Source organism: Talpa occidentalis, unplaced genomic scaffold (genome assembly GCF_014898055.3).
Source record: "Talpa occidentalis isolate TD23 unplaced genomic scaffold, MPIMG_talOcc4v2.1, whole genome shotgun sequence".
Lineage (NCBI taxonomy): Eukaryota > Metazoa > Chordata > Mammalia > Eulipotyphla > Talpidae > Talpa > Talpa occidentalis.
In genome coordinates this window covers 112229589-112257176 of record NW_026555331.1, presented here as the reverse complement: position 1 = coordinate 112257176, position 27588 = coordinate 112229589, and the positions used below count along the sequence as shown (strand labels likewise).

The 27588-nt window shown below is 37.3% G+C and overlaps 1 protein-coding gene across 8 annotated transcripts in view; it reads left to right on the top strand.

Moving 5' to 3' along the window:
• ADAM22 (ADAM metallopeptidase domain 22) overlaps positions 1–27588 on the top strand; it is a 207059-nt gene that overhangs the window by 21425 nt on the left and 158046 nt on the right. For all 8 annotated transcript variants that reach the window (XM_037510432.2, XM_037510415.2, XM_037510408.2 and 5 more), the window contains exon 3: positions 11334–11410. In XM_037510432.2, the coding sequence (XP_037366329.1) occupies positions 11334–11410 (77 nt within the window). The remainder of the gene's footprint in view (positions 1–11333; positions 11411–27588) is intronic.

Sequence of the window (27588 nt, the reverse complement as noted above, 5' to 3'; positions counted from 1 at the left end):
CTCAGGCTACTAAAGATCTTAAAGGTCTGCTTTGACTTTCAGGATTAATGTGAGTAAGCATCTTCTTGTTCAGGTCTTAAATTGAAGGCCTAGTAATGGATGTTTAATGGCCAAAATGATGGAGAGACTGATTTGTCAGAAGATAGTTGGAATATAAATAGGTAATGAGGCTGCCTGACTTCCTGAATGGAGATGGGAAAATCAGAGCTCTTGGTTTCAGCACAGTCTCTCTGCCTCCAGCTTGTTGAAACAGGGGCCACTGGAGAGAAGATCCTTGGCACCAAAGGAATCACAGAGTCTAGGGTTTTCAGTGCCATCAGGACTGGAAACTTACAAAGGCAAATTCAGGATATACTCTTAATAGGAATACCTATTAAGAGTTCATTTTATCCCAGGGAAGCTCGTGTGTGTGTGTGTGTGTGTGTGTGTGTGTGTGTGTGTGTGTGCGCACACGCGCACGCGCGCATGCGCAGGTGGTCACATTATATTTGGCTTCACCTAGGAGTCCTGAGTAATGAGAGCTGTAGAACATAATCTCTGTCCTGAAGTAATACATCCCCAACAAGGATATGTTCACGTAAATTGTTAACTTTTCATACCAGAAAAGTCAATAGCAAGAACTAGAATTTGAGTTAGAGAGCAAGTTCAACTAGAGGGGAGTTCCATGTGAATTTGCAACACCTTATACTCACATGGGTAGCTTTAAAAAAAAAAATGCCAAGGCAATTCTAATCTAGTGCTCACTTTCCATCATTATTTTTTGAAATAGTGTGTTGAGAATCTTCTGTGTGTGAGGCAGTATGCCAACGAGCTTGCAGACATGTTTCTGAAATCCCTTGGACCCCAATTTGTCTGGGGAGGTCTCCAGATGGAGTTTCTTTATTCCTTCTTTTGACTTTCTTTTACCTCCCCCTCCCCTTTTCCACTTCCTTTACTTGGGTTGAACTCAGCAATGAAATTCAGGTAGTAAATGGCAAAAAGACATAGATTTTACTTATAAGCAATATGTGGGAATTCAGTAAATAGATCATCAGTTTTCAGAGGTAAACATATTTTGACACAAATTTATAAAGGTATGAGAAGAGAGCTATTGTTTATTGAACTTCTGTTACAACAAAGGCCTTTATATCCTTTTTCTGTTTTCTTTCAGGATAAAGAGTATATTTCTTACATTGGTTTAGAATAGTGGTTCTATTTTCTTGGCTACACTTAGTATCATGTGTGGCTTCTTTAAAAATATTGTACAGGATTACTCCAGACTTAATGAATCAGAATCTCTGAATCTGGGACCCAGGCATTGCTGTTTTTATTGAAACTTGCTGAACAGGGGTAAAGTGCAGGCAGTATAAAGAACTGGCTTAGAAATTCTTTGTCATCTATAGTTCAAGCCTATTACCCCACAATAGATGCCTTGCATTTTCTGCATAGGGAATACAGCATTTGGACCTTCCTGGTGGCATGAGGGGTTAAGTCTTAGCACTATGAAGCTATCAGCAGCCACTGAAGTGCAAGTTTGATCCCCAGCCAGGGAGCTAACCCACATGGCACAGCAGACCTCTCCTGTCTTGCCCACTACTCCACTCAGCAGTGTATTTCAATAGATTTGCCTGTTCTCCCCATTTTGTCTCTGGTGAATCCTCTCAACCCCTGCACCTCTGACCTATACCCTAGTTCTTGTATGCATAAATAAATAAATCTTAGAAAAAGGAATGCAGCATTTGTAATTCTCTGAATGCGCTGAGCTCTTTTCCATGTTTGTAACTTTGTTGATCCTTTGGCCTGGAGTGGTTCTCCCTGCATCGTTAGTCTGATGAACACTATTATAAATGCCCACAGTCCAATCTGTTACTGGACTTTTACATATTTTGTAAAATTGACTTAGTAGCTCCCTTTTTTACTGGGAGTTTCCTAAATGCAGTGATTCTGTCTAACTCTTCTTTTTATCCTCACAGCCTAATATATTTCTTGAAGTATGGTCAGTGTTCCACAAAGTTTGAATGAACTGTACTTACCCTCTAATTATCACAATAAATCTGCAAAGTGTTTATTATTTTTTCATCTTTTAGAGACAGAAACTTTCAGTTCAGAAATCTTAAAAAACAATTTACTCCAGCAACATTAATAAATGAAAGACCCAGACTTCAAATCCAGCTCTGCTTGACTATAAAGATTGTGTTTTGTTTTGTTTTATTTTGTTTTAAAATGTCCCACTGCTAGACATTGTTTGTTTCTTATATTACTGAATGGGAAGATTAGATTTTAAGAACAGTATGGTAATATAGCAGTAATACCTGAAGGGATTGTATACTTCTATTATGGAAACAATGATGTCAAGCAATATTAACCTAATAAAAATGTTGGAAAAAAATAACAGTATGGTTAAAGTTAATGCAAATGAAATGATACAGCTTATAAAAACTACAAACATGATTGAAGTGACCAGATAGAAAAGGGAGTGGTATTTAAGATAAAGTCATAGATACAGAAATATGGGTGGAAAATATTCATTTCTTACATGTATCCTGCTAATTTACATGCTAGGCAAATTTATTGGGTAGATTCCTCTGTTAATAAACACCATTGTAATATAGTTCTGCTTCACAAAAGTAGTTCCACATCTTAACTAACTAGTCACAGCAAACTATCTTGCTGATATGACCAAAAGAAATTCTAGAATGAGGAATATTAATGCTAGCAGACATGTGGCATCTGTCTCATTGAGTACTTTTATCAGAAGTTCATATAAGGCAATGCAGCAGTCATACTGAAGTTATGGTGATTTTTCAATTGCTTTTCCTGATGTAGAAAAAAGAGGGAAAATATCTACAAGTTATCATTGGTATTTTGTTTTCAATTGAATTCAAGGTATTAGATGCCAGCACTTACACTTCCAACACTATTCTTTTAACATTTAGCTGAAACAAAAGACAAAGAAGTATTTAGGATGTTGAATAGCCAAAGGTTCTGTTACACACATTAAGACTTCTCTTTCATAATGTTAATAACTTTCACAATTATGTTGCATAGTGTTGTTTGGATACTCCTCTGCCTTTGGTATTTGTTGATATATTATTCAGGTTGGGCTTGATTAAAAACCTAAACTATATTGTCTTTCCCCTTGAAATTTTCATGTCAACTTTGCTTTCAACAATGATTATTAATAAGGCAGTCTTAAAAAACTCATTTGCATTTGCTCTTCAGGCTATATAGATTGGCCCTGGTTCTCTAGCTCCCAGAGATATGAGGAGAAAGACAGTTTGCCAAGAAGCGAAATGCGTAAGGAGCATGGGTATTATATTAACTTCACACTTAAATTTCACCTATTGTCCATGAATAAGAAACAGACTTGAATCTGGGGATTTTATCAGATTTTTCTGATACTAAGATTCTATGATTCATTTTTGAAATTTGAAATTAAAATTATCCTTATGTAATTATGTTGACTTATTAAATTTTCTTGCCATCTGGATAGTTATTTTATATTTTTGCACTTTTCTCCTTCAGTCATTAGTTTCATAGCTTCTATAAAAGTAAGCCTCATGGCTTATCTCAATCTTTAAAATATACTCACACACTATTATACCTATGTAAGTTGTTTCCCTGAAAGATGGATTTCCATGTATATTTTAAGCTATATTCTCAATTTCTAAGGTCGTAATTAGAATGGCCTCAGAACATGTACTCTGTGTCATATCTAATAATATTATTGACTTTTCTGATGAGAACAAAGTTCTAAAGATTGCTTTTCATATTTTGATTTTCTTTTCATATGCTCTAAAAATGCTCTTTAGAGCATTTTCATGTCTCTAAGAAGCTTCTATTATAGTAATTACTCCTCAGAACCCAGTAAATCCTGCAAGATACTCAAACTGCAGAATAAAAGCAAACATGAAGCATAATGGAAAAGACCTGCTAGGTAGTGAAATACCTGCTTTGCCACCAAATAATGTGACCTTGGAAATGACATTTGGCCACCCTGGCCTTAGTTTCCTTACTTATAAAAGAACTATGTTGTATAATATGACCTCTAGGGGTTTTCTCAATATTATTCAGTGATACTGAAGTGTTTGATTAATAGTTTTTTAAATCATATATCATATGTAGTAATTTGAAAGAATGCATTTCTGCAAATTTATGATTTCAGATATTTTTGAGAGCCATTAACCCTTTATTCTTAAACTTAAAGTTAATAATATTAGAATTTTTCTTTCACAGTAGATGTCAGGCATCCTTTCCTGCTTCCCCACCACCATAAAAAAGGAAAATCCTGATAGTATACTAGTTCTTTATTCTTTGTTCTCAAATATTTCCTTTGAACTAAAAAATAAAGGTCTAGGGCCTCCCTGGTGCGCAGGGGTTGAGAGCTAGGTTGTGAAGCTGCCTGCAGAGGCTTGAGAGCTGTGTTGTGAAGCTGCCCGCAGCCTCTGCAGCACCAGTTCGATCTCTGGCCACTGGGTGAGGGTCCCACATGGCGCGCAGACCTCTCCTGCTGCCCACTGCTCCCTTCAGCAGTGTACTTCGTCGGTCTGCCTGTTCTGTTCCCCGCTCTGGCTCTGGTGAATTCTCTTACCCTCCCTCGCTTCTGACTGTACCCAGTGCTTGTATAAATAAATAAATAAATAAATCTTTAAAAAAAAAATAAAGGTCTAAAAATAACATTCTGAGAGACTTGCTGGTTCACTGCAGTTCTACTTAATTCATTATTTCTTCAGGGTAACCTAAAATGGTAAACACGTATTTTCTCTTTGACCTACTTGTCAAGTTGGATATATGGGGAAGAAGTCAGGTTCCTGAATGATAGACCACCAAGAATACCAGGAAGCCATGTGTAGGATAAGGTAAAAGGTATCAGGCTTTTCTGCCCTCCTGCCATCAGGATAGTTGAGGGAACCCTGTGATCCTGAATGCATGCCTGATGGCGGGTACCTGAAGTGGGTACACCTGTGCTAAGACTGTGCTTTTTAAGGGCGTCATCACAGGGACACTAATAGAAGCCAAGAAGCCGAAGAGAAGCTGAGAGAGAAGCTGAGAAGAAGCAGGAGCAGAGAACGCCAGAGAGCCCAGATAGAGTGAGGATTTGCTGGGGGCTGGGAGGACTGCCAGCCTCCCAGCCCTCCAGCCTGCCATTTGCCTGGTGAACCCCAATAAAAGACCTGCAAAAATCCACTGAGGACTCTGACTCCTCTTTTACCCGGTCTGCTGGATCAGAAAACCTGCACTGTGTCCGTTCCTGCCTTTACAATTGGCGTAGTTGGCAGGATGATCCATGCAGACGGGTATGGAGCCCTCCGAAGACCTGGAGGGACTAAGGAGTAAAAGACTGCCTGTGACGACGCTGGAGGCGTCATGGCGACCCAGGAGATGGACAAGGTCCGGAATCTACAGGACAAGACCACACCCGGAGGAGGAGACACCCGAGAGGACCAGCCAACAACACCTGAAAGGACCAGCCAAAGACCCCTGAGGCAGCAAGAATCATTGGCAAAGAGAGGACCAACATTTGGAGCTCGCCAGTGCTGATTCAGGGAGAGGCCAAGAGACTTGGACTGATGGACTGGCAATTGAACTTGGACTGACAATCCCGCCAGAAGACAGAGGACCTTGCACGTTGATATGTTTTGGGACCCTGGGGATGGAACAATTTTGTTTGTAAACCCCAGGAGATGGGAATTGGGGGTGGCCAGTGGGCCTTGATGGCCAGAAGCAGGCTGTGTATGCCCAGCAGCCAGGTGGAGGAGAAAAACCAATTGAGAAGGCAAAAGCTGGTACTGATGCTAAGTTGAGAAGTCCTGAGTGGCAGTTAAGCAGCCTAAGTATGCTGAAGACCTGTGAGTCTCGTAAAATCACCTGTGGGTGATGCCCTGCTCATTCTTGAGTGAGGGTGAGGAACTGACGAACCCGTCCTTGGGGGATGGGTGGGGAACGTGGCTTGGGGTTGAGCCCAAGCCAAATGTAGAGTTTGGATCCCTGACCCATGTGCTTGTGCAGTGGGTTGGCCTGAGTGCAGGGGTCTGCGAGTTGCTTTGGTGGCTATGAAAGCCGAGTGTTGGAGTGACTGCAGACAGAAACCCTGAGGGTTGGCGATTACCCCAAACAGTATAGAATCGCCTATCCCAGAGCTAGTGCATCCTGGGGGTGGATGCTGTGTGCGGCTTGTAGCCAAGACTACAGCCAGAGAAGGCCAGGAAGCCTGACCGCTCCTGGTGTGTTACAGTAGATGCTGTGAGTGATTCCCCTCCCTCGGATGAGCAGTGCCTTCGGCAGCAGATTTGATGGCTCATCTGCTGGTACCAATAATTGTCTTTTGCACTAGGTTGGGGCCCTGCCTGGACTTATTTGTGTTCTGTTGTATTTTGTTATATTGCGATATATTTGCTTTTGTGGGCCATGGCTGCTTTGTTTGTGTTTGCTAAGAAACAAAGTTGTGCATGTGTGGATTATATGGCAGAAAACCCTGAGGGGGTGGACTGTAGGGTAAGGTAAAAGGTATCAGGCTTTTCTGCCCTGCCCTCCCACCATCAGGATAGATGAGGGAACTCTGTGATCCTGAATGCATGCCTGATGGTGGGCACCTGAAGTGGGTACACCTGCGCTAAGACTGTGCTTTTTTTTTTTTTTTTTTAAATTTTTTTTTTCCCAAAGATTTATTTATTTATTTATTTGAAGATTTATTTATTTATTTATACAAGCACTGGGTACAGTCAGAAGCGCGGGAGGGTGAGAGAATTCACCAGAGCCAGAGCGGGGAGCAGAGCAGGCAGAAGGACGAAAGTACACTGCTGAGGGGAGCAGCGGGCGGCAGAAGAGGTCTGCGCGCCATGTGGGATCCTCCTCCGGTGATCAGGAGCAGCCGGGGATCGAACTGGCACTGCAGAGGCTGCGGGCGGCTTCGCAACCCAGCGCTCAACCGCTGCGCCACCGGGGAGGCCCTAAGACTGTACTTTTTAAGGGCGGCATCAAGGGGATGCTAATAGAAGCCGAGAAGCCGAGAGAGAAGCTGAGAAGAAGCAGAAGCAGAGAACGCCAGAGAGCGCAGATAGAGTGAGGATTTGCTGGGGGCTGGGAGGACTGCCAGCCTCCCAGCCCTCCAGCCTGCCATATGCCTGGTGAACCCCAATAAAAGACCTGCAAAAATCCACTGAGGACTCTGACTCCTCCCTTACCCGTTATGCTGGATCAGAAAACCTGCACTGTGTCCATTCCTGCCTTTACACCATGCATTAAAAAAATTGTTATGTAAGTTATTTTTATTGATTTACAATTTTGTACATGTTTTAGGAGTATAGGTGCACACCTCTTCAGATGTATGTTACCACACTACACTTACTATCAAAGCACCAATAATACTTCACCATATTCCAGTGGGCCTCCTCCCCTCTTTGCTCCACTCCCACTCCTTCTGGTAGCTTCAATTCTGAAATCAGATTTAAAGGGCTTGTTTTGTTTTGGTTTTGTCTGTTTCTTTGCTTTGTTTCTTTATATAAAGAAACCATATTTTAGTGATCACTGCTGTAAATTTGGCTTGGCTAGGAAGTTTTATGTTTGGAGTTACATTTTGGAGTTTGATCCTTGTGACAGCGTTGGTGTCTGCATGAAGAAATTTGCATTGTCCTCTGGTGCAATCAACTCTTTATTGGAGTTGCTTTTCTAAATGTTCAGGGCAGTGCAAATGACACTATATTAATTTCTTATTGGTGCCGTAATAATACAAACACAGGTTTGTAAAGCAAAACGCATTTAGCCATTTTCTTATATCTCTGGCCATCAGAAATCTGAAATGGGTCTTACAAGGCTAAAAGAAAGTTTTGGCAGGCCCCTGCGCCTTTTGTAGATTTGGGAGTGAGTCATTCCTTGTCTTTTTCAGGATTCACTGGCATTCCTCATCTCACTCCAGTCTCTACTCCCATCATCACTGTTCCTTCTCTGCTTTCAAACTTTATAAGGTCTTATAAAGACCATTCTGATTTAATAGGGTCCATCTGGATAATCCAGTATTACCTTCCCATCTCAAGGCCCTTAACTTAATTATACCTGCATACTCTCTTTTGTCATGTTAGATAGTGTGTGAAGTATTATTGGTGCTTTGGTGGCAGGTGTAGTCCCGTAACATATGTCTGAAGAGGTGTGCTCCTATACTCCTAAAATGTGTACAGAGTTGTAAACCAATAAAAATAAATTAAGTAACAAATATTTTAAAGTTATCATGTCTATCTCCTAAAAATTCTGTCTACTCATTCAGGCCATCATCCCATTATCACCTCCTTACAGAAGCTTTCTAGGGAATTTAGTAAACAAATACATTTCTTTTTTATGTAGTTGTGCATTTTCTGACATTTTACTTAATTGTCACTTTCTGTCTTATTCTATCTACCAGAAAATGAGCTCCATTTGAGCAGAAATATGGTGAATCTTCTTCAATTCCTGTTCCCCATACCAAAATTTGTTTCCCCAAATTCTCAGCATTTGTTAGACTCTCAGAAGATGTTTATTGAATGAATCAGTCTGTATATAGTCTAAGGAAGTCTGCTTTACTTTCAAACTATACTAATATACTCCTGATCCTCCTATCAATAATACAAACATTTTTTACTAAACGTTGGTTAAGCATGCCATCAATGGATTTTTTTTTATTAAGTAATGGGTTTCTTTTTGGGACACAGGTAAGATCAATAAAACAAAATACCAGGTATAAAATGAAGCTTCAGGTAAAATAAATTATAAGACTTAGACAGAGCTTGCCAAAAAAAGAAGGATAATGTTACCTTGATCCAAGGTGTAACCATGTGCCAAAATGAATAACACTCATCCTGTGCCCTGCTCACCACAATTAATGCTGAGAAAGAATAGAGGACAGAGGGTCATTTTAATTGAGACATCAATTCTGGTAAGCAGAGTTTTCCTCAGGCTATTTCCAAAACATAGTTGTTAGTGCTTCAGGAAACTCAAGAAGGTTTTAGACAAAAAGGAAGACATTATCCATTAACATGGTGTTAAGAACAACACTAATTGAAGAACTCCATTTCTGTGAGCAGGTAACTTATAGCTATTCAACAGTTGTTTTTTTATGCTTCCAGGTAATTGATAAATCTGAGACAATGAAACAGGGTACTTACTGAGTACCTGATGCTGGTTAGTACTCTGTTCTCATGCTGAACTGTACTTAAGGAGAAGAGGGAGAGGAAGGGTTTGGAAAAGCTTCATAGAAGAGGAGTGCTATGTACCAAATCTTGCCCCTCCAAAGGTCTTATGTTGAAACCCGAATTCTTAATGTGACTGTATTTGGAAACAAGGCCTTTAAAATAAAGAGATAATTAAGGTTAATGAATCATAAGAGTTGGCTTTAATCCAACATGACTGGTGTCCTTATAAAAAGAGAGAGACAAAGAAAAAGCTATGTGAGTATATGGGGAGAAGTTGATCATCTTTAAGTCATGGAGAGAGGCCTCATTTTGAGATCTGGTAAAACCAGATCTGCAAAATCTTAATCTCCAGAACTACAAGAAAGTAAATTTCTATTATTTTAGCCACCCAGTCTGTGGTACTTTGTTATGGCAGTCCTGACTAACTGGTGCAAGGAAAAATTTGATCTACATCTTATAGGATGGGTAGAGCCATTTCTAGGAAATGTTTTTGGTGAGGATCACTACCAAAGAACCTGGGGTGGAAAAGTACTTAGTAAAAGTGGTGACATGACAGCTACAGAAAAAGTTGTAATGCAACTTAGCTTGTTGAATCGAAGAATAGATGAGAAAAGTGAGTGTGACTGGGTCTATGCTTAGGTGCCATTATGTCTGGGGTTTCGGAGGTGATTGTGGAGGGTCTTGAAATTCAGAGAGTGAAAGTTTATATATTTGATATAGTGGAAAATCTGGGGCTTACACTGGGGTTTTGTTAGGAGTTAACTTTAGAAAGGGAAGATATAATATGTGTCAGGTGTGGAAATGAAGAGCAAGGTGTGAATCCAAGAATTATCAAAACTATCCTAATAAGAAAATAGTTTAGTGATAACTTAGGTGTTAATTGGGAAGAGTGAGGAGTTAAAATTGAATAGTTAATGTGGATAAAGAGGTATCAGATAGTTTTTCATCCCTGGAGCTTCATGAAATTTGGATTGTGGTATAACAGTCTCTTACTCCTACTTGTATCAAAGTTTTTAGAACAGAAGACTTATTCTTCTTTCCAGAAATATTTATTGTTATTAAGCTTTCTCCTTTCACCAAATAACAGAGTTTACTGTTTGTGAAAATCCCAGGGATGAATGAGGTGACCTTCATGCCCTATAGAACTCTAGGATGTTCTTTCCTAAGATGCATAGTTCTGAGACAGGAGAACACCACCTCCATCACATCTATATACTGTTACTCAGATAGTTCATACTCTCTAAAATTGTGTTCATTTATTCTCATTGTATAGGCATTGTTCATGTTTATTTTGGAGATTTCGGATACTATAGAAACAAACAAAAATTTAATAAAGTCCTGATTAAGTATAGCTACTATTGTTATTTGGGGTATTAAATTGGATAAATGCTTTTCTTCCTCCTTTTCAGTTAATCCACATGATTATTCAGTATGCTAATATTACTGCTAATATGTAAGTATACATATATACATGTACTTACATCCACATACTTAGTTTTAGAGTACCTTATGATTTTTTCTGGGTATTCCTAGTATGACATAAGAAATTGTGATTTTTTTTAAAAAAATTATTTTTTACATCATTGTTCATTTTTAATTGTGATTTTTTTTTTTACAAAAAAATTCAATAGACATTATTTGCAATAGATGGACATAGGTTCATTTTTGGAAACTTGGAAACTTGGAAACTTCTGTGAAATTATGTTTGGTAAATGAGAACTGAAATATTAGTTTTAAAGTATGTATTTGAAATTGGATGAAAAATATTTTAGAGATTTAGCTGTATTCCTTGTGAAGAGATCATAGTCACCATATTATTTTACTCTTGACTTGAACTTATTTTTGCCTATTTCTTTTTTAATGTACAAAGCTTAATTTTAAAGGAGCCAGTCATTTAATATAGAACAAAGGGAATGAAGTGCTATCTTCTTGGAAATGAAATATTTAGCCTCTTGAAATAAATCAGAAAGGTTGGGCACTTGCCCTTCTTCGTTGCGTGGTATCTTATTTCAGATTGGTGGATGTCTGACTTCTGGGAAGGTAGAAGTTTTGCTTTGTTTTTGTTTCATCTCCGCATTGAATTGGTTTTCTCATTTATAATACTATAAACCTTCTTGAATAATCATGAGAAATGTGTATCATCTGATCACTATGGATGAATTATAAACAACTTTTATCTTTTTGATATTGCAGTTGACTCATGTTGACCAGGCAAGCTTCCAGGTTGATGCCTTTGGAACATCCTTTATTCTTGATGTCATGCTGAACCAGTAAGTCTGTTGAGCTGCACTCACTATGGTCAGATGCACATTAAATCCACTTTCCTATCCCTCTATAAGGTTTTGTTTTCTTCTTATAATTTGCCTCATCTTTTTTTTTTAATATCAGTTAATATTACATTTAAAGTTATGGTCTCTATTGACTGTACATTATCAAATCTGGTAAATAACAGGAAATGGCTATCTACTTGAAGATGAGTAGCTAGAATAGCTTTTAAAATGTACAATGGACTTAATTCTGATATTTTGCATAGAATATATGACCTAAGTTACCATAAACAACAATAAATTATGAAAATAATACTTTGGCTCTTGAAATGTCCTTCTTTAGAAAATCAGAAAAGAAAAAATTACCATGTTTGATCAATGATTCAGAGACTAAAGGAGGTGGTGCTTTAATTTGTGAGATTACTGGGATTATTATAAAATATAATTTTAGACATAGTCATTTGTCTACCTAGAATTTTAGGTATAAAAAATTAGCATTTTAGGCCTCCCTGGTGGCGCAGCGGTTGAGCGCTGGGTTGCAAAGCTGCCCGCAGCCTCTGCAGCGCCGGTTCGATCCCCGGCTGCACCCCGGCCACCGGAGGAGGGTCCCACATGGTGCGCAGACCTCTCCTGCTGCCCACTGCTCCCCTCAGCAGTGTATTTTCGTCAGTCTGCCTGTTCTGTTCCTGGCTCTGTCTCTGGTGAATTCTCTCACCTGCCCATGCTTCTGACTGTACCCAGTGCTTGTATAAATAAATAAATAAAAATCTTTAAAGAAAAGAAAATTTAAAAAAATTAGCATTTTAGATTTGAAAGTGACATAGCAACATTTGATAAATTGCTAGATTTACTCTCTTTGGGTAAGTGTAGTGTCTAGTTAGTCTAATAGGACATATACTCTAGTTTTCTAATAATGTGTTTGTATCCTGCTTCCTATCATGGACATAATAATAGACTAGGGCTCTCTGCCAGTTAGTGTTTTGGAACTGAGCAGTACTGGCCCACAGTTTTTCTATGAGCAGCTATGCAATAAGAAAGAAAGTTTGAGACCAGAAGGACAGATGGGTAAACTGAGAATGAGAACTAGTTCTAAGTTGTCTACATTGGAAACCAGCTAATGAAAACTCTGAGTTGATTTAAAGGCAGTTGATTTAAAAAGGAAGAACTTAGAGCTGTACTATTTAAATAAATAAATTTAAATTTTTAAATTTAATTCCGAGTGAAAATTTTGTGCATCCATTGCATTAGCTACTTTTCAAATGCTTGAAAACTTTGTGTGGTTAGTGGCTACCTTATTGGACAAGGTAGAATTTTTCCACCATTATAAAAAGTTCTTTTGGACATGGTGATTTAGATATTTCTTTTGGGAACTGACTGTCAAATTACTGAGTTAGGTCAGTCAGTCTTTAGGAGGAGAATTTACTTTTTTTCAGATTTCAGCCCATGTTCAATGGTTTAAATTAGGAATTTTGTTAGTGTCTTAATTTTTAAGGAATTAATTTACAAAGTATGTGATGTTTTTTCTTGTTAATGTTTAATTCATGTATTAGTATATTATTTATTATTTTTAAAACACTTGCCAACTCTGAGACGTGACCCATAAGTGAGCTTCCAGGGAGAAAGAAGGTCACCTCAGGGACATAGTTTAGCTTTTAAGGTTTTTTTTTTTTTTTTTAAAGATTTATTCATACAAGCACTGGATACAGTCAGAAGCGTGGGAGGGTGAGAGAATTCACCAGAGACAGAGCCAGGAACAGAACAGGCAGACCGACGAAATACACTGTTGAGGAGAGCAGCAGGTGCGGCAGGAGAAGTCTGTCACACCATGTAGGACCCTCGCTGGTGGCTGGGGGATTGAACCAGCTCTGCAGAGGCCGCGGGCAGCTTTGCAGTCCAGTGCTCAACTACTGCGCCACCAAGGGAGGCCCTAGTTTAGCTTTTAATTGAAGTCTCTCATAGGTGTTTTGTATATATTCCCTCCCTGCCCCCATTTTTGTATTTCACGCAAAGATTTAAATACTGAAAAGTGTTGTTTTAGATGGAAATTTACCTTTAAGATGATCCAAAAATGGAAGTTGGTTGATTTTTGATCATGTATATATTTAAAATGTAATATAAATTGTATTTCTACTAAACTTGCTAAAAATACAATTTATTTTTTAAAAAAATTGTGACTTAGAGCATATATAATTGAAAACAGATCACAATAGTTTTTAACCCAATTTCATAGGGTGTAAGATTATGTTAATATGATCTCTATCCTATATTCCTACTTGATGTCAATACCCTATTGACTTATTTCGGTTTTTCAGTAACTTACATGTTATAAAGTTTTAAGAAAATTCATTATAAAGGAATCAATGCTCCTTAGACAAATAATGGGGAAAAAAATCACATACTTTAACCACTGGGAGACTGATTGCCCTATTTGAAGTTGTAACCCACTCTGCCTTCACTCCCCCATCCACCCTATTCTCCTAACCTGCTTCATTTTGAAAATAGTATTCATAACCATTTAATATGTGGGTTGACTCATAGGAAATTGCTGTTTTTACAGGTCAAAAAGTTTGACTGCCAGCATTGTTATATGATCAACCAATACTCTATAGTTTAATTATTTAGTCTATTGTCTTTTTTTCTCCTATTGCAATGTAAGCTCCTGGGGGGCAGAAATTTTCTTGACTGCTGAATCCTCAGCACATAATAAATTCCAGGTTGGAAAATCATATTGATTTCAAAACCAAAGGAATTAATCAGGAGACTGAGATGACTGGAGAGGGTGGTGGCTGTCATGGGGTAAGAGTGAAGCTGTAAAAAGGAAAAAGAGGATAAATGTTAAGGATTGGCTTCTAAAAACTAAGCATTATTTATCTAGATATGAATTGGAAAGTCAGGTTCCTAGGTTTCTCTTTCAATAACTCTTTGACATCCCACTTCTAAATCATCATTCCTGTGGATAGATAGCTCCTGCCCTGTTTTCTGGTTTCTAACATTTGTAATACCATTAGGATGCAGGGGGAAAAATTCCCCTTTCCTTGTGGGATCTTCTCAGACACATCTAACAAATTAACATCAGACACACTAGTAGGAGAAAAAGAACAAATTTATTTGCACATGAATGAGAATGCACATAGTTGTAAATTCTATAGTAATGAGATAGACAAAAGGGTGATTTTGTTCTTGAGTTAATGAATGGCATAGGGACATGGAGCATCAAGGACGGAGGAGGGTGTAGATTCTCTAGATGTTTGACTTTCCATAAGGTAGGTTTCTTCAATAGACAGTTTATTTTTGGAGATGATCCTAAATCTGGGTAATCTTTTTTTTAGGTAATGCCAGTAGTTTCCTTTGAAGTCTGCAGGGCCTCAGTTGACATTAGCTCCACATACCAAGGTGGCACACATTGAAAAAATTTTGCTCTGGACATCTTGGGAAAAAAACTTTTTGAATTTTGAAGGAGACCTGTCCTTCAACACCAAACCTTTCAGCATTCAAAGAAGAGATAATTACTCATGTCCGTTCTACAAAGCCAACTCACTTAACAGCCCCAAAACTTTCTCTTCTGAAGGGAGAAAAACATATGGCCATACTTATCAAAGCATAAAACTTGACTACTAAGGATGAAGCAAAATATCTTTTAAGATATTGGCAAGTTGTTTGTTGATTTTTATTTTTTCTTTCTTATGGTTATTCTTTTTCCTGGTCCCTTATTTAGGTTTTCTAGATTCCTGCTATGAGTGAGACCATCTGGTATTTTTCTTTTTCTTTCTGGCTTATTTCGCTGAGCATGATCCCTTCCAGCTCCATCCATGTTGCTGCAAATTGCATGTGTTTATCTTTTTGAATGCTGAGTAATATTCCATGGTGTATATGTACCACATCTTGATCCAGTCATCTATGAACCAGAGACACACTATGTGGGGTGGGGGGTGGGGAAAGGAGGGATTGGGGTCAAAATAAGGGAGTTGCAATTATATGGGGAATATAAAAATAAATTAAAAAAATAAAATATTGGTAAGAACCTCCATTCATTTCCATTGCAATTAGAGAAAAATGCTCAATGGAAATTTCCTGCATTGAGAAATACACAAAGTGTCCCCTTACCTTTTTTTGTTTGTTTGTTGTTTGTTTATTAGCCTGGGAATTTAAACAGGTGGAAAGTAGCTATTTTCTATATGCGCAAGAGCCTGAATGATTTGCTAAAAAAAATTCTTTCTTATTTTTATGGAAAATGTTTTTATTTCATAGTTTCAGTTTTTACGTTATGGGTATGCTAGCTAAGGAGCAGGAAAGTAAATAAATGAATATGCTCTTTAAAAGCTTTTTCCCATGAAGCAAGTCTAAGACTGTGGAGCAGGTATTTTTTTTTGTTTTTTTAAACTGGAAGCTAGTTAAATGTCCGTGTGTGTAGCTTGATTCTGGTTGCAGAATGGATCCTGTAATACATGTTTTTAAGTTAGAATCAAGTAAAAGTATCATTATGTAACATTCCTTCTGAATGTTTAGTCAACAAGATTATCTATAACCAATTTATACTTGAGTTCAGTGTTTGGGTTGTAACTTCTTCAAGAGGATGATAAAGAAAATGCAATGATTAAAAACAAAAAGCATAGCCAGTTTCTATTTTGTCAAGATAATGAAGGATAGGAAGCAACTTTCAGTTCCTTCACAGAATCACACAGTTGTGAAATTTCACCCTTTAGGACAGACATATTTATAAAACCAAAAATATGGCCAGGCCTGCCATAGTCAGACTAGCCCAGAAACCATTTTGGACTTTTCCAGAGGTCAGTGGCTGGTATTATAATTAATTGTGAAACATTCTTCAGAAAGAAAAAGGTTTAGTAAAGACATTTAACTATTATTATCAGAACAATTCAGACCAAATCTGTTCCTATAAATCTTTCTCCTCTCTTCCAGCAGTGGATAATTAAATTCCCCAAGGCAAAACAAAAATATTGAAAAAAATTTCCTTTACCTACTCTTTGTTCTGTTTACAGCAGGTCGTCTAAGAAAAACAAACCACATGTGTGCATGCAGACATAAACCCATACACATGTGTATGTGTGCACACACACACCCCCACACTCTACACAAAACAGCAGATAGTCTGCTTACCCTGTGTTTGATTGTTTTGAGATGTGAAACATGTTAAAATAAAAAGAACCCATCTTTAATAGCTTATTTTTTGGGGAAGGGGTTATACATATCTAAGATCTTAAATGTTCCAATTCTTAAATCTTGACTGTTTTTTATGTATTCTTTCCAACTTATTCCAATAACAAGAAAAATGATTTATCTCCCTTTATGATCCTTGTATCAGTCTCTCTCTTTTTCCTATTGCACAGTAAGGATAGGGAGAAAAAGTAGGGATTCAAATGTGAAATCTCTTAACAGCTGGGTTTGCCCATGCAGAGAGGTGGAAACTGGAGAATGGAAGTAGGAGGGAGAGGAGGAAAAATAGGAGCAACGTCAGACAAAGAACACTTGAATTCTGTTCAAACGGACAAGTTCAGTCCTGTCTTTTCCCCTTTAGAGAAATCATTTGCCAGTTAGCCATCTCTTGCTTCCTTTCTATTGTGATTCTTGAATTTTCAAGCAGGAATCTTGAAAATTTAAAATACAAGGAAAGTAGGAATCACAACAGTTTGTAAAAGACAGGGTATGAATTCCATTGAAGTTGAGCCTTAGATCTGGAAGAGTCTCATTTACTTGACTATGCTCTATTTACTGTGCGATAAATAGAATGTTTACTGTGTGGATAAAAATAAGCAGTGAGGATGAGATTATAATTAAATGATGATGTTATGTGATGATAACGAATAGCACAATAGATTTCTCATTGTTGGGCCTCCCTGGTGGCGCAGCAGTTGAGCGCTGGGCTGCGAAGCTGCCTGCAGCCTCTGCAGTACCAGTGCGATCCCTGGCCTCCGGGTGAGGGTCCCTCATGGTGCGCAGACCTCTCCTGCCGACGCTGCTCCCCCCTCAGCAGTGTATTTCGTTGGTCTGCCTGTTTTGTTCCCCGCTCTGGCTCTGGTGAATTCTCTCACCCTCCCGCGCTTCTGACTGTACCCAGTGCTTGTATAAATTAAAAAAAAAAAATTCTCATTGTTATTAATAAATCTGTAATTGAATATCATTCTGTTCAGCTGAATTCATTATGGTAAATATATGTATTAAATTGTCTATGTGTAGATGTTCTGTTTATGCACATGTATACGAACACATGTTCATACACATGTACATGAATGCACACACAAACACGTGAGTACATACAGAAAATACTCATGAACACACACATCTACAGCATGGACATGTATTCATACCCTTACATGTGTATATACTTACATATGTATACATGTATATAAATTTTGTAAACCTCTAGTAACTGCTAAGGGTTATTTTAGAAGACTCAGGAGAAGCAAGGAAATAAGCACCCTACTCTTTGGTGCCCTGTATACCAGTCAGAAACACAAGAAACATGTTAGGAAATAAAGTAATTTCAGAGAGTAACAGTGAAATTAATAGCAAGTGGCATGGAGGTAAGTGTGCTATATAAGTATCAGTTGTCAGGACAGACATCTCTGAGATGACATATGAACTAAAGACCTCTCAGTCCCTGAAAACAGCAATTGTCAAGGCCCTGAGGCAGAACAAACTTAGCATGCTTGGTAAACAAAGAAGATGGATTAGGAGCTTGGAACCTGCTGAGCCAAAGGAGTTATTACATGATGGAAAGGTAGAAGGACCCAAATCATGTAGGGCCTTAGAGAACACAGAAAAGACTTTGGATGATAGTCTAAGCAGAGGTTACTGATTTCCCTCATACTGTATGTTGCATTATTCACTCTTCCCCCACTGACTTATGATCCTTTATTCTTTGTATTTAATTATTGTATATTTTAATAATGACCTCTCAAAACAGTTTCTTCTATGGATGTATCTGTTCCTTAATTATTAGGTCTAGTACCACAAAACTGTTTATTATAGTTTTATAAGTGTTTTAATATCTAGCATAGAAAACTCTTTATTAGTTTTCATTTGCAAAATTTCTTAGATATTTCAACCTTTTCTAGTATGGAAATTTTGGATAATTTTGTCATTCTCTTTTTGAGTTTTAATTGGAATGTCATTAAACTTACATTTTAATTTGGAGAAAGTACACATTCTACAGTACTATGTCTTTCCATCAGTATCACTGTGCTTTTTAAAAAATTTAAGCATCTTTTAATGTCTCTCAGTAAAATTTAGTACTTTGCTTTTCATAGATCCTGCATATTTTGTGTAGAACATTTTCATGGAAATTGTATTTTTCCTGCTAATGTGGATGTTTTTTCCATCATATTTTATAATTAGTTATTGGTGTCATTCTTAATATTGCTAATGGGTTTTCATCATTTCTCTTGGGTTTTCTCATTTGATAAATCACATCTTTAGAAAATCATGGGACCTTTTTTTCTTTCTTCCCAAAATGATATTCATATTGCTATTGCACATCTTAATGATTTATTTAGAAGGTCCACAGCTCTATTATTTGGTGACAATAGTATTTTTGTTTTAGTTATTTTTGGTATTAAGAATATCTAGTATTCATTGTTAAGTAAAATGTTGCATCTGGATTTTTGAGAGCTAGTCTTTTTCATGTTATAACAGTAGCCCACATTATTTAAGTTGTTGGTGTTTTTTAGGAATGGATCGGTGTTAAATTTTATTGAATGCTTTCCTAATCCATTAAAATAAACATATGGATTTCTTATTTGACTTATTGTGATTTACTATATTAGTCTTTCCCTTTACTAGAAATTATTCTTGACTGCAGAGGATGAATTCTGCTTTGTCATGTTGGATAGTTCATTATGTTACTGGCCTCTCTAAATTGTGACTACTGAGTAGAATTTCCCCTCATGTTTTTCATTTAAATTATTATGGCATAAGCTTCTGCTGGCCATACTGCTGTAAATGACTTCCATCTCTAGAGTTTCCCTAACTATTTTAGAGATTTGTTTCCTAGTCTTTTATTCCGCTGCTCTTTTCCTGCTTCTAATAGATTCCCCCACAGTGACGTTTATGACAACTGCTTTCCTGGGCACCAGAGATAGCTGCTAATGTCTGTCAGGAACTGTCACTGCAGCAATCCAGTAGCCCAAACCCAAACAGTCATTCTTGTATAGGGTGGGTGTCACCAGTGGGAGAATGCATACTTGTCCTTTGCTCAGAATTAGACAGAGAAAAGGGAAAGTCCTTTTTTTCCCTGTTCCTAAGCATCTTTCATTCTACCTAATGTTGAAAAGCTATAGGGATGTCCACTCTCAGAAGTGAAATTGGACTCCTAACTCTGAGAATTATGATCTAAACTGACTCCAATGGCTTGGCAATACCTTTTCCAAAGTATGACTTACTAATTTTAAGTAGCCCATGTGGATAGCTACAGCCCAGGACACCAAATATATATCCTTGTCAACAGTCTTTCTTCCTTCATAAAGTAAAGGCTAGATAAGGATTGCACATCCTTCCTGCTTTAGCTCTGGCTCCAAATTCCTTCTGATCAGGTGCCTAGACAAAGACAATCATTTTAGGAAGAGGTCAGGCTGACAAACAACAAACTACATGGTGGCACAACTCTGCAATTAACACCTTAAGCCAGGTATAATTGCTTTCTCTACTGGCTCACGCTTTCCCAAGAACTCAACTACAATTTGCTAGGGGAACAGGGGAACGAGCTCATCAAAAAAGGGGGAGTTGCTCAGTTGTAAATTCTCATTTCCCCTTTAGAATGCTTCAACTAATTTAGAGGCAGTTTCTTGCTTAAAATATTAAGACCTAGTCTCTTCAGTTACCCCATACTGACTGCTAAAATAGATTTGCTTTTGTATTAGAATTTTTGTATTAACTATCGTAAGTAAGATTTTTTTTTTGGTAACATATGAAAGTTGTATAAAATGAAGTTTTTGTTTGTATAAAGTTTGCAGAAGCACTATCTCATTATCTCGTGTCGTATATACTCGTGTGTGTGTGTGTGTGTGTGTATAAAATTTAGTACATATACATTTATGCTTAAAAGTTCTTATCTTTAGCCTGACTAGTTATGTAATCTTTTAAAGAGAAATCTCTTAGAAACAATTTTTGATTGATATTTATGTAGGACTATACTTGTTTTTAAAACCACTTTGGAAAATATATTTTCCCAAATAATTGTCCATGTAATTGCGCATTCTTCTGTATCACTGTGTATTTGTATACATTTTTCAGAAAATAATTTCTAGAATTTCTTCTGTTTATGTCCTCTTAAAATGCTGTTTCATGTTTGTATTATCAACTATAGCCTAAAATATAACATACAAGCTTTTAGGGACATATTAACTGTATGAAATTATACTCTTGTGTTTTTAAAGCAATTATTATTGAGGTTTTCTTACATGTCAGTAAAATTCACTCATTCCACATGTATAATTCAATGATTTTTTCCTTTTTGTGGTAACTTTACTGAGTGGCACCACAGTTAATTTTATAGGAGGGATGGTGTCAAGTATAAATAGTTGCTTAAACTTTCAGGTTTTCAGTTCCATGTCCAAGTCTGAAAAGAGTTTGGAATTTCTAATGGTTATGATTTTATGCTCTTTGATTTATAATAAAACTCTATTATATATATATATATATATATATAGTACTGTAAGATGTTAGTTTTACCTTTGATGGACTATCGTAAGGAATTTTATATAGACTTCACATTTCGTATGCTGTAACTGAAGCATATTTCTTTTTCTCCTTTGTTCTAGGTTGAAAGTTGTGCTTTTAAACTGAGTCTTAAGAGTAGACTTTCTAATTTCTTTTCATAGGCAGGAAGTCTGCTGAACTCAGCCCAGGGTGACCTTGGTTGTTAGTGGGACAGCCTTTGACGGTAAAGCCCAGAGCAAAGGGGAACTAGGTTGGAAGGCACTGGTACGTCTACTGGATGTGTCTGTCAAAGTACCAGGAATTGTTCCAATACAGAGACAAGTACTAAAGCTAAGACATGGGAAAATGTTTCAAATGCAGCTTCTGGAAGGGATCCTACGGGATCTAAGGGACTGAAGCTTTTCATAGAGATCAGAAGGCCAACTTCGTGTGTGGAGAAGAAACTGTGCAAAGCCAGAGACAGCCTTTTTATAAGGACAGTTCAGAGTTGAACAGAGTGGAGCCAGTTCCTATATATTTTTATATTACTGGTCTACTTAAGCTTTTCACTTTCTGGTTTATTTATAAACATATAAAGCCTTTAGTACAGACACATTATCTTTTATATGAATGTGTATGTGGCTTTGAAATGTTTTAGGCTATGCCTGCTTTTTCTTTTAATAGGAACTAGAGATTTCAGTATACTGTTGAGTATATTATTTAAATTGTAAGTAAAGTAATTACAGGACTACTCTGTATATCCAAGACTATTCATGGTCCTTTTGTGTTACAGATTTATTAAATAAGTTGAAGATGTAATTTACTAGGGACAGTAAATAGAATTTATGTACAATGAAACTTGAAATAAATAGTTTTGCATAATTGCATAGAAACACTTTCAAGTTTTTATAGTGATTAGGATACATGTTTAAATTATTAGATCTCACTGCTGATTTTCTGCCTGGTGCCAAATGTATTGAATGCTGCTAAATTATCTAGCAGTGTTATTATTTCAAAGTGAGGTACAACTTAACTATTTACCTCAGATATTACCATATGCATAGGGTAGGATTGTTGCTCTTTGTCTCTGAAATATTTACCTCATATATACAAAAAATATATATCAGTTTGTTTTGCACATTGTGAATATATGTATGCTTTTTCCTACTTTGCCTGTTGACATAAATTCTTGGTCAGTGAGATTTTAACAAGGTATACTGAATGCTCTTGTCTTGCGACTTAACTATCATTCTCAGGTAATGAATGTGGCCATATTTTTCTGAGGTGACTATTGTGTTTTGTCTATGATTAAACAGTTTTGACCTGTAATGGTATGGAAATAATAGTATTAGATACCTTACTAAAAGACAAAGAAGGATTAACAACTCAGTTATTAAAATAAAGGTTTTAACAGAGACTCAAGTTTTCTCCTGGAAAGGCAGAAAATAAAGACCAGCTTGGACTTCCTTCTAGGAGGTATTTCCAGAAACAGGGTAAGAATCTAAAGCCAGCAGGGGGAATTGGGAAATTGTTTCAGAAGTGACTTCTAGAAGGAATCCTACAGGAAACAGGATCTTGAGGACAAAAACCATCATGGGACCTTCCTGGTAGCCTAGGGTTAAGTCTTGGTGTTATCACCTATACTGCCTGAGTTCAATCCCCTGCCAACGAACTAACTCACATATGGCACAGCAGTCCTCTCTTCTCTCTCTCTCGCTACTCCCCTTAGTGTATTTCAGTAAATCTGCCTGTTCTGCTCCCTATTCTGTCTCTGGTGAATCCTCTTAACCCCTGCACCTCTGGCCTACACCTCAGTTCTTCTATGCAAAAATTTAAAAAAAAAACCATCATGGTTTGATGTGAGGAATGTTTTTGAAATTCATTGGTGATATAGCATGTGTCAGATGTTCATCCTTTTTAATCCTAATAATATTTAATCCTGAATATTATTTTATTGCATGGATATACCACATTGGGTCTCTCCATTCACCTGATGATGGGCATTAAAGTTGTTCTAGTACTGAACTATTATGAATGATTCTGCCCTGAACATCCACATGCATCACAGTTTGATGTTAGCAAGGTCTCATTAATATTGCTGTAGCTTGGTGGCTGGTCACATTGCATGAAAACAGCAGCTGAGAGGAATTTTACTTGGGTGATTGTTATAAAGTAATGGCATTGTAGAGAAAGTTACTGTGATGCAGTGAGCACTATGCTGTAACTCCATAGGGGACCCATTCAGTTAGTGCACTCCCATTTGCCAAATTGCATCCCTGGCTCTCAGGAATTAAAATATCAGGGATTTAAAAATTAAAAACTTGTCATGTAGTAGGTACATATCAGTTTGATGTTTTATGGCAAGGTATTTTTATATTAATTGAATATTTAATACAATATTTATGTATTTTGTTTTGCAAAAACCTTATGATGACTTATAACAATAATTTGTTAACTTTAGTTTCATCAAGGAAATGTTGGAAGGTTGGACTAATAGAGAACTAGAATATATACAATCTCCTTTAAGGTCATTCTTTGTGCTGCCTTGCTCTTTTTCCCCTTCTGCTTATAGAGGGCTAAGTATCATTTTCAGCAATGGCCAAGCAGCAGATGGACCTCTAAAATTCACAAACACACTTGCACCTCTCCAGTAGACATGATAAAATATCTCTGTTACAGACCACTTCCCTTTAGCTCCAGTGTAGAGAATTTAGTTTTCCTTGTGTACTTTTTAAAAGAGAAATGAAAGACTTTTCCTAGAAATACTGGTTTACTGTATTCTCATAATGATCTAAGAACAATAAATGAATGAAAGATAATCCTGTTTGTTTATGCTGAATTTCCATAGCTAAAAGTTACAGACAGGCTTTATACTTTAATCAGAGGTATTTGCACAAGAAATTTTAAGTTTGATTCTGTAAGGTGAAGTGTAAGATACAGGATATTTGATGCATTTCATGACATACCTCCTCCAGGCTTTCATTTATGAGCAGGCTCTTTAATAATAATATCCTTTGGATTAAAAAAAACACAATAGTTATAACCAGTGTCCATGTATATTAAGTAGAAATGGAAAGTTTAACATACTCTCAATGTTGACTTGTTTTTGCAAATGATTAGTAAAAATAAGAGGAAAGGAAAGCTGATATAAATAATTTAAATTTATTATCCAAAGGACCAGTTTAGACTGGGCATAGTCCAGAATGTATAAATACATTTTATATGTTCTTACTCATGTTTGGTCTGGAACACTCCTAGTTCCTGAAATCTTTTCAAAACCAGAAACAGAATATTAGACTAAATGTATTCAAATATAAATTCCCTTTACATGCTATCTCCAGGTTAATAGAAAGCTAATTACATTTTTTCTTTATTGATATTATTAATATTGTTATCAGAGATAATAGATTATTTTAAAAATGAATTCTCTGTATTGCAATTCAGTGCATTCAGTTAGTGCTGATTGTTACTTGTGTGACTTGAATCTTGAAATTATCAAAGCAGAATTTGTTTTATACCATTTGTTTATTTGGCCCTTCATTCATTCACGCCATTCAGCTTTATAGAACACTCACCACATGCTGGACACTGTTAGATTTGGGGACAGAGATATGAAAAGATACGAACTCTGTCCTCAAAAACATGACCACAAGATTACCTGGATTGATACACATATTGAGGGACAGTATTGGAAGGGTATAACACAGGTATGGACAGTGACACTAGGAGTGAGATGGGGCTTTACTGTTTTAGATATACTTCCTTATTTTTCTGCAGACACCAGTATTTGTTTGCTACTTTTACCTTGTGACTGATTAATACTCTTATTTATTTTATTTTATTTATGTTTTTTTAAAGATTATTTATGCATACAAGAGCTAGGGTACAGGACAGAGATGCGGGGGGTGAGAGGATTCACCAGAGACAGAGTGGGGAACAGAACATGCAGATCGACCACAGTACACTGCTGAGGGGAGAAGTGGGTGAATCAGGAGAGGTCTGCTGCGCCATGTGGATTGCTCTCTTGCCGGCCAGGGATCAAACTCGTGCTGCAGAGGCTGCAAATTGCTTCATAGTGCTGTGCCCTTGTGCCACCAGGGAGGCCCCTCTTATTTATTTTAAATGCTGAAATGTAACATACATACAGAATAAGCCAAATAACCTACATAAAAAATGTAAAGAGAATATCAGTAAAACCACTACCCAGGTATAAAACATTACAAGAACTGGGATACAGGCCAGAGGTGTAGGGGGTGAGAGGATTCACCCGAGACAGATTGGGGAACAGAACAGGAGGAATGACTGAAATACACTGCTGAGGGGAGCAGTGGGTGAGTCAGGAGAGGTCTACTGCACCATGTGGGTAGCTCCCTGCCTGAGGAGCGAGCTTCATAGGTTGTGGCTTAACCCCTTGCACCACCAAGGAGGCCCGAAATTTATTTTTAAATGAAGTATCATTTTCTTACATCCTTGTTAATTTTTTTTTTGATACTATAGGATTTCTCCCCTCAGGGGTGCTCATTGTAGTATTACATATATTTAATATACTCATCTGTCTTTGGAAGCTAGGTTGTTTCTCTAACTTGTGTTGTTATAAATAGTTTTGCAATGAACATAGAAGCATGTTTATCCCTTCAAATTACTGTTTTTGAATAGATACCTGGGAGTAGAATTACTGGGTCATGTGATAGGTCTATTTTTATTATTTTGAGGAACTTCTATTCCTTTTCCAAGTCTACATTTTCACTAACAGCCATGGGGGTGTGGGTGGGGGCAAGGGAGGATTGCTTTTTTCCCACAATCTCAACAATACTTCTTGTTTCTGGTGTTTTTGATATGGGCCATTCTCAAGGTGTGAGATGGTATCTTATTGTGGTTTTGATTTGCATCCTCTGATAAGTGAAGATAAACTTTTGTCCACATGCCTTTTGGCCATCTGTATGTCTTCTTTGGAGACCACTAGTGAAATTCTTAATTTGTTTCTCTTATATCCAAAAGATTTTTGATTAGAGATCTGTAAAACCTATTCAGGTACAGTTCAGATCAGAGAAATGAGTGTGTTCAAGACATTCTTGTCCATATGGAGGAAACAGATGTCTATCCAGTGATCTGTTGTCCAAGATGACAAAAGCCGATTCTTGGGTGATTATCCAGAGAGAGAATTAACAATCTCATATAGTAAAAGACATCTGATTAAACCTCTTGGAAAAAATTAATGTTTTTCCTTGAATTTTAATCTGTGTAAGATTTTACTAGATCAGGGATTATCTAAAGCAAAGAGACAGATAGGATATGATGACATGAAAGTGCTTTTGGGCAGAGTTGTATAAAGTTGGGGGAGTTGCAAGTTACTTTGTTAGGTTGGGGAGGAATGAGGTCTTGATTGTGAAATACGGAGTTTATCTGATCAGCAGTGAGGAATGTTAAAGTCGTAAATGAGCTAGTGTTAAAGTCAGTACTGTTTTCAGGGCCTCCCCTGGTGGCGCAGGCCATTGAGAGCCACACTGTGAATCTGTCTGCAGCCTCTGCAGTGCCGTTTCTATCCCAGCGAGGGCGGGCCGGCGAGGGTCCCACATGGCGTGGCAGACCTCTCCTGTCGTGCCCGCTGCTCCCCTCAGCAGTGTATTTCATCGGTCTGCCTGTTCTGCTTGCCACTCTGTCTCTAGTGAATCCTCTCACCCTCCTGCACATCTGGCCTGTACCCCAGTTCTTGTGTAAAATGAATAAATAAATCTTAAAAAAAATCAGTACTGTTTTCAGAAAGATAAATTTGATAGTTGTCTGCAAGTTTGACTGATCAGAAAAACTAAAGCCTGAGCTATTTTACAAGATGTTTTCTTTTATTAGTGGTTTTGATTATCAGAATAATTCCTGAATACCGTAGGTAGTATTACTTTTTAGGTCTACTATATAAGATGATTATACTTATTCATATTATTAATTTGCATGTAGTGTATTTTGAAGATGAATTTGTTACGGTGCTTTGGGCTAAAAGTAATAGAAAAGCATGACACAAAGATTCTTGAATAACAGGAGGGTCTTGTCTCCCATAACTACAACTTCAGAGATTGGGGCTCCCAGTTGTGATTCCAGCTTTGCTGCTTTGCCAACCTTGTGTATAAGAATGACAAGAAAAGATAAAAAGGCCATCTCCTCCTCTGTCTTCCTGTAGGAAACCAGGAAACCTTTTCACTGAAACTTCCAAAGTCTTATTGACTAGCATTAGATCCAACCTCCTGCTTAACCAGTCCTTGGCAAAGGAAAAGGTATCTCTGTGATTAGTTGATATTAGTTGATAATAATTAGGATCTCCCTGGAACTGCGTTGAATTCATCTTCTATCATGTGGCAGAAGAGAGGATAGCTGATCATTCAGGATTTTGTTAGATAATGTCATGGGCTGTATATTAAAGACAGCCAACAGAGCTTGCCAAAAAGAAATTAGGATAAAGGTAACCTTCAAAGAACAAGAGATTGGAGTTTTGTTGTGATATTACTGCTGAGTTCATTCTGCAGACTTGTTAAATA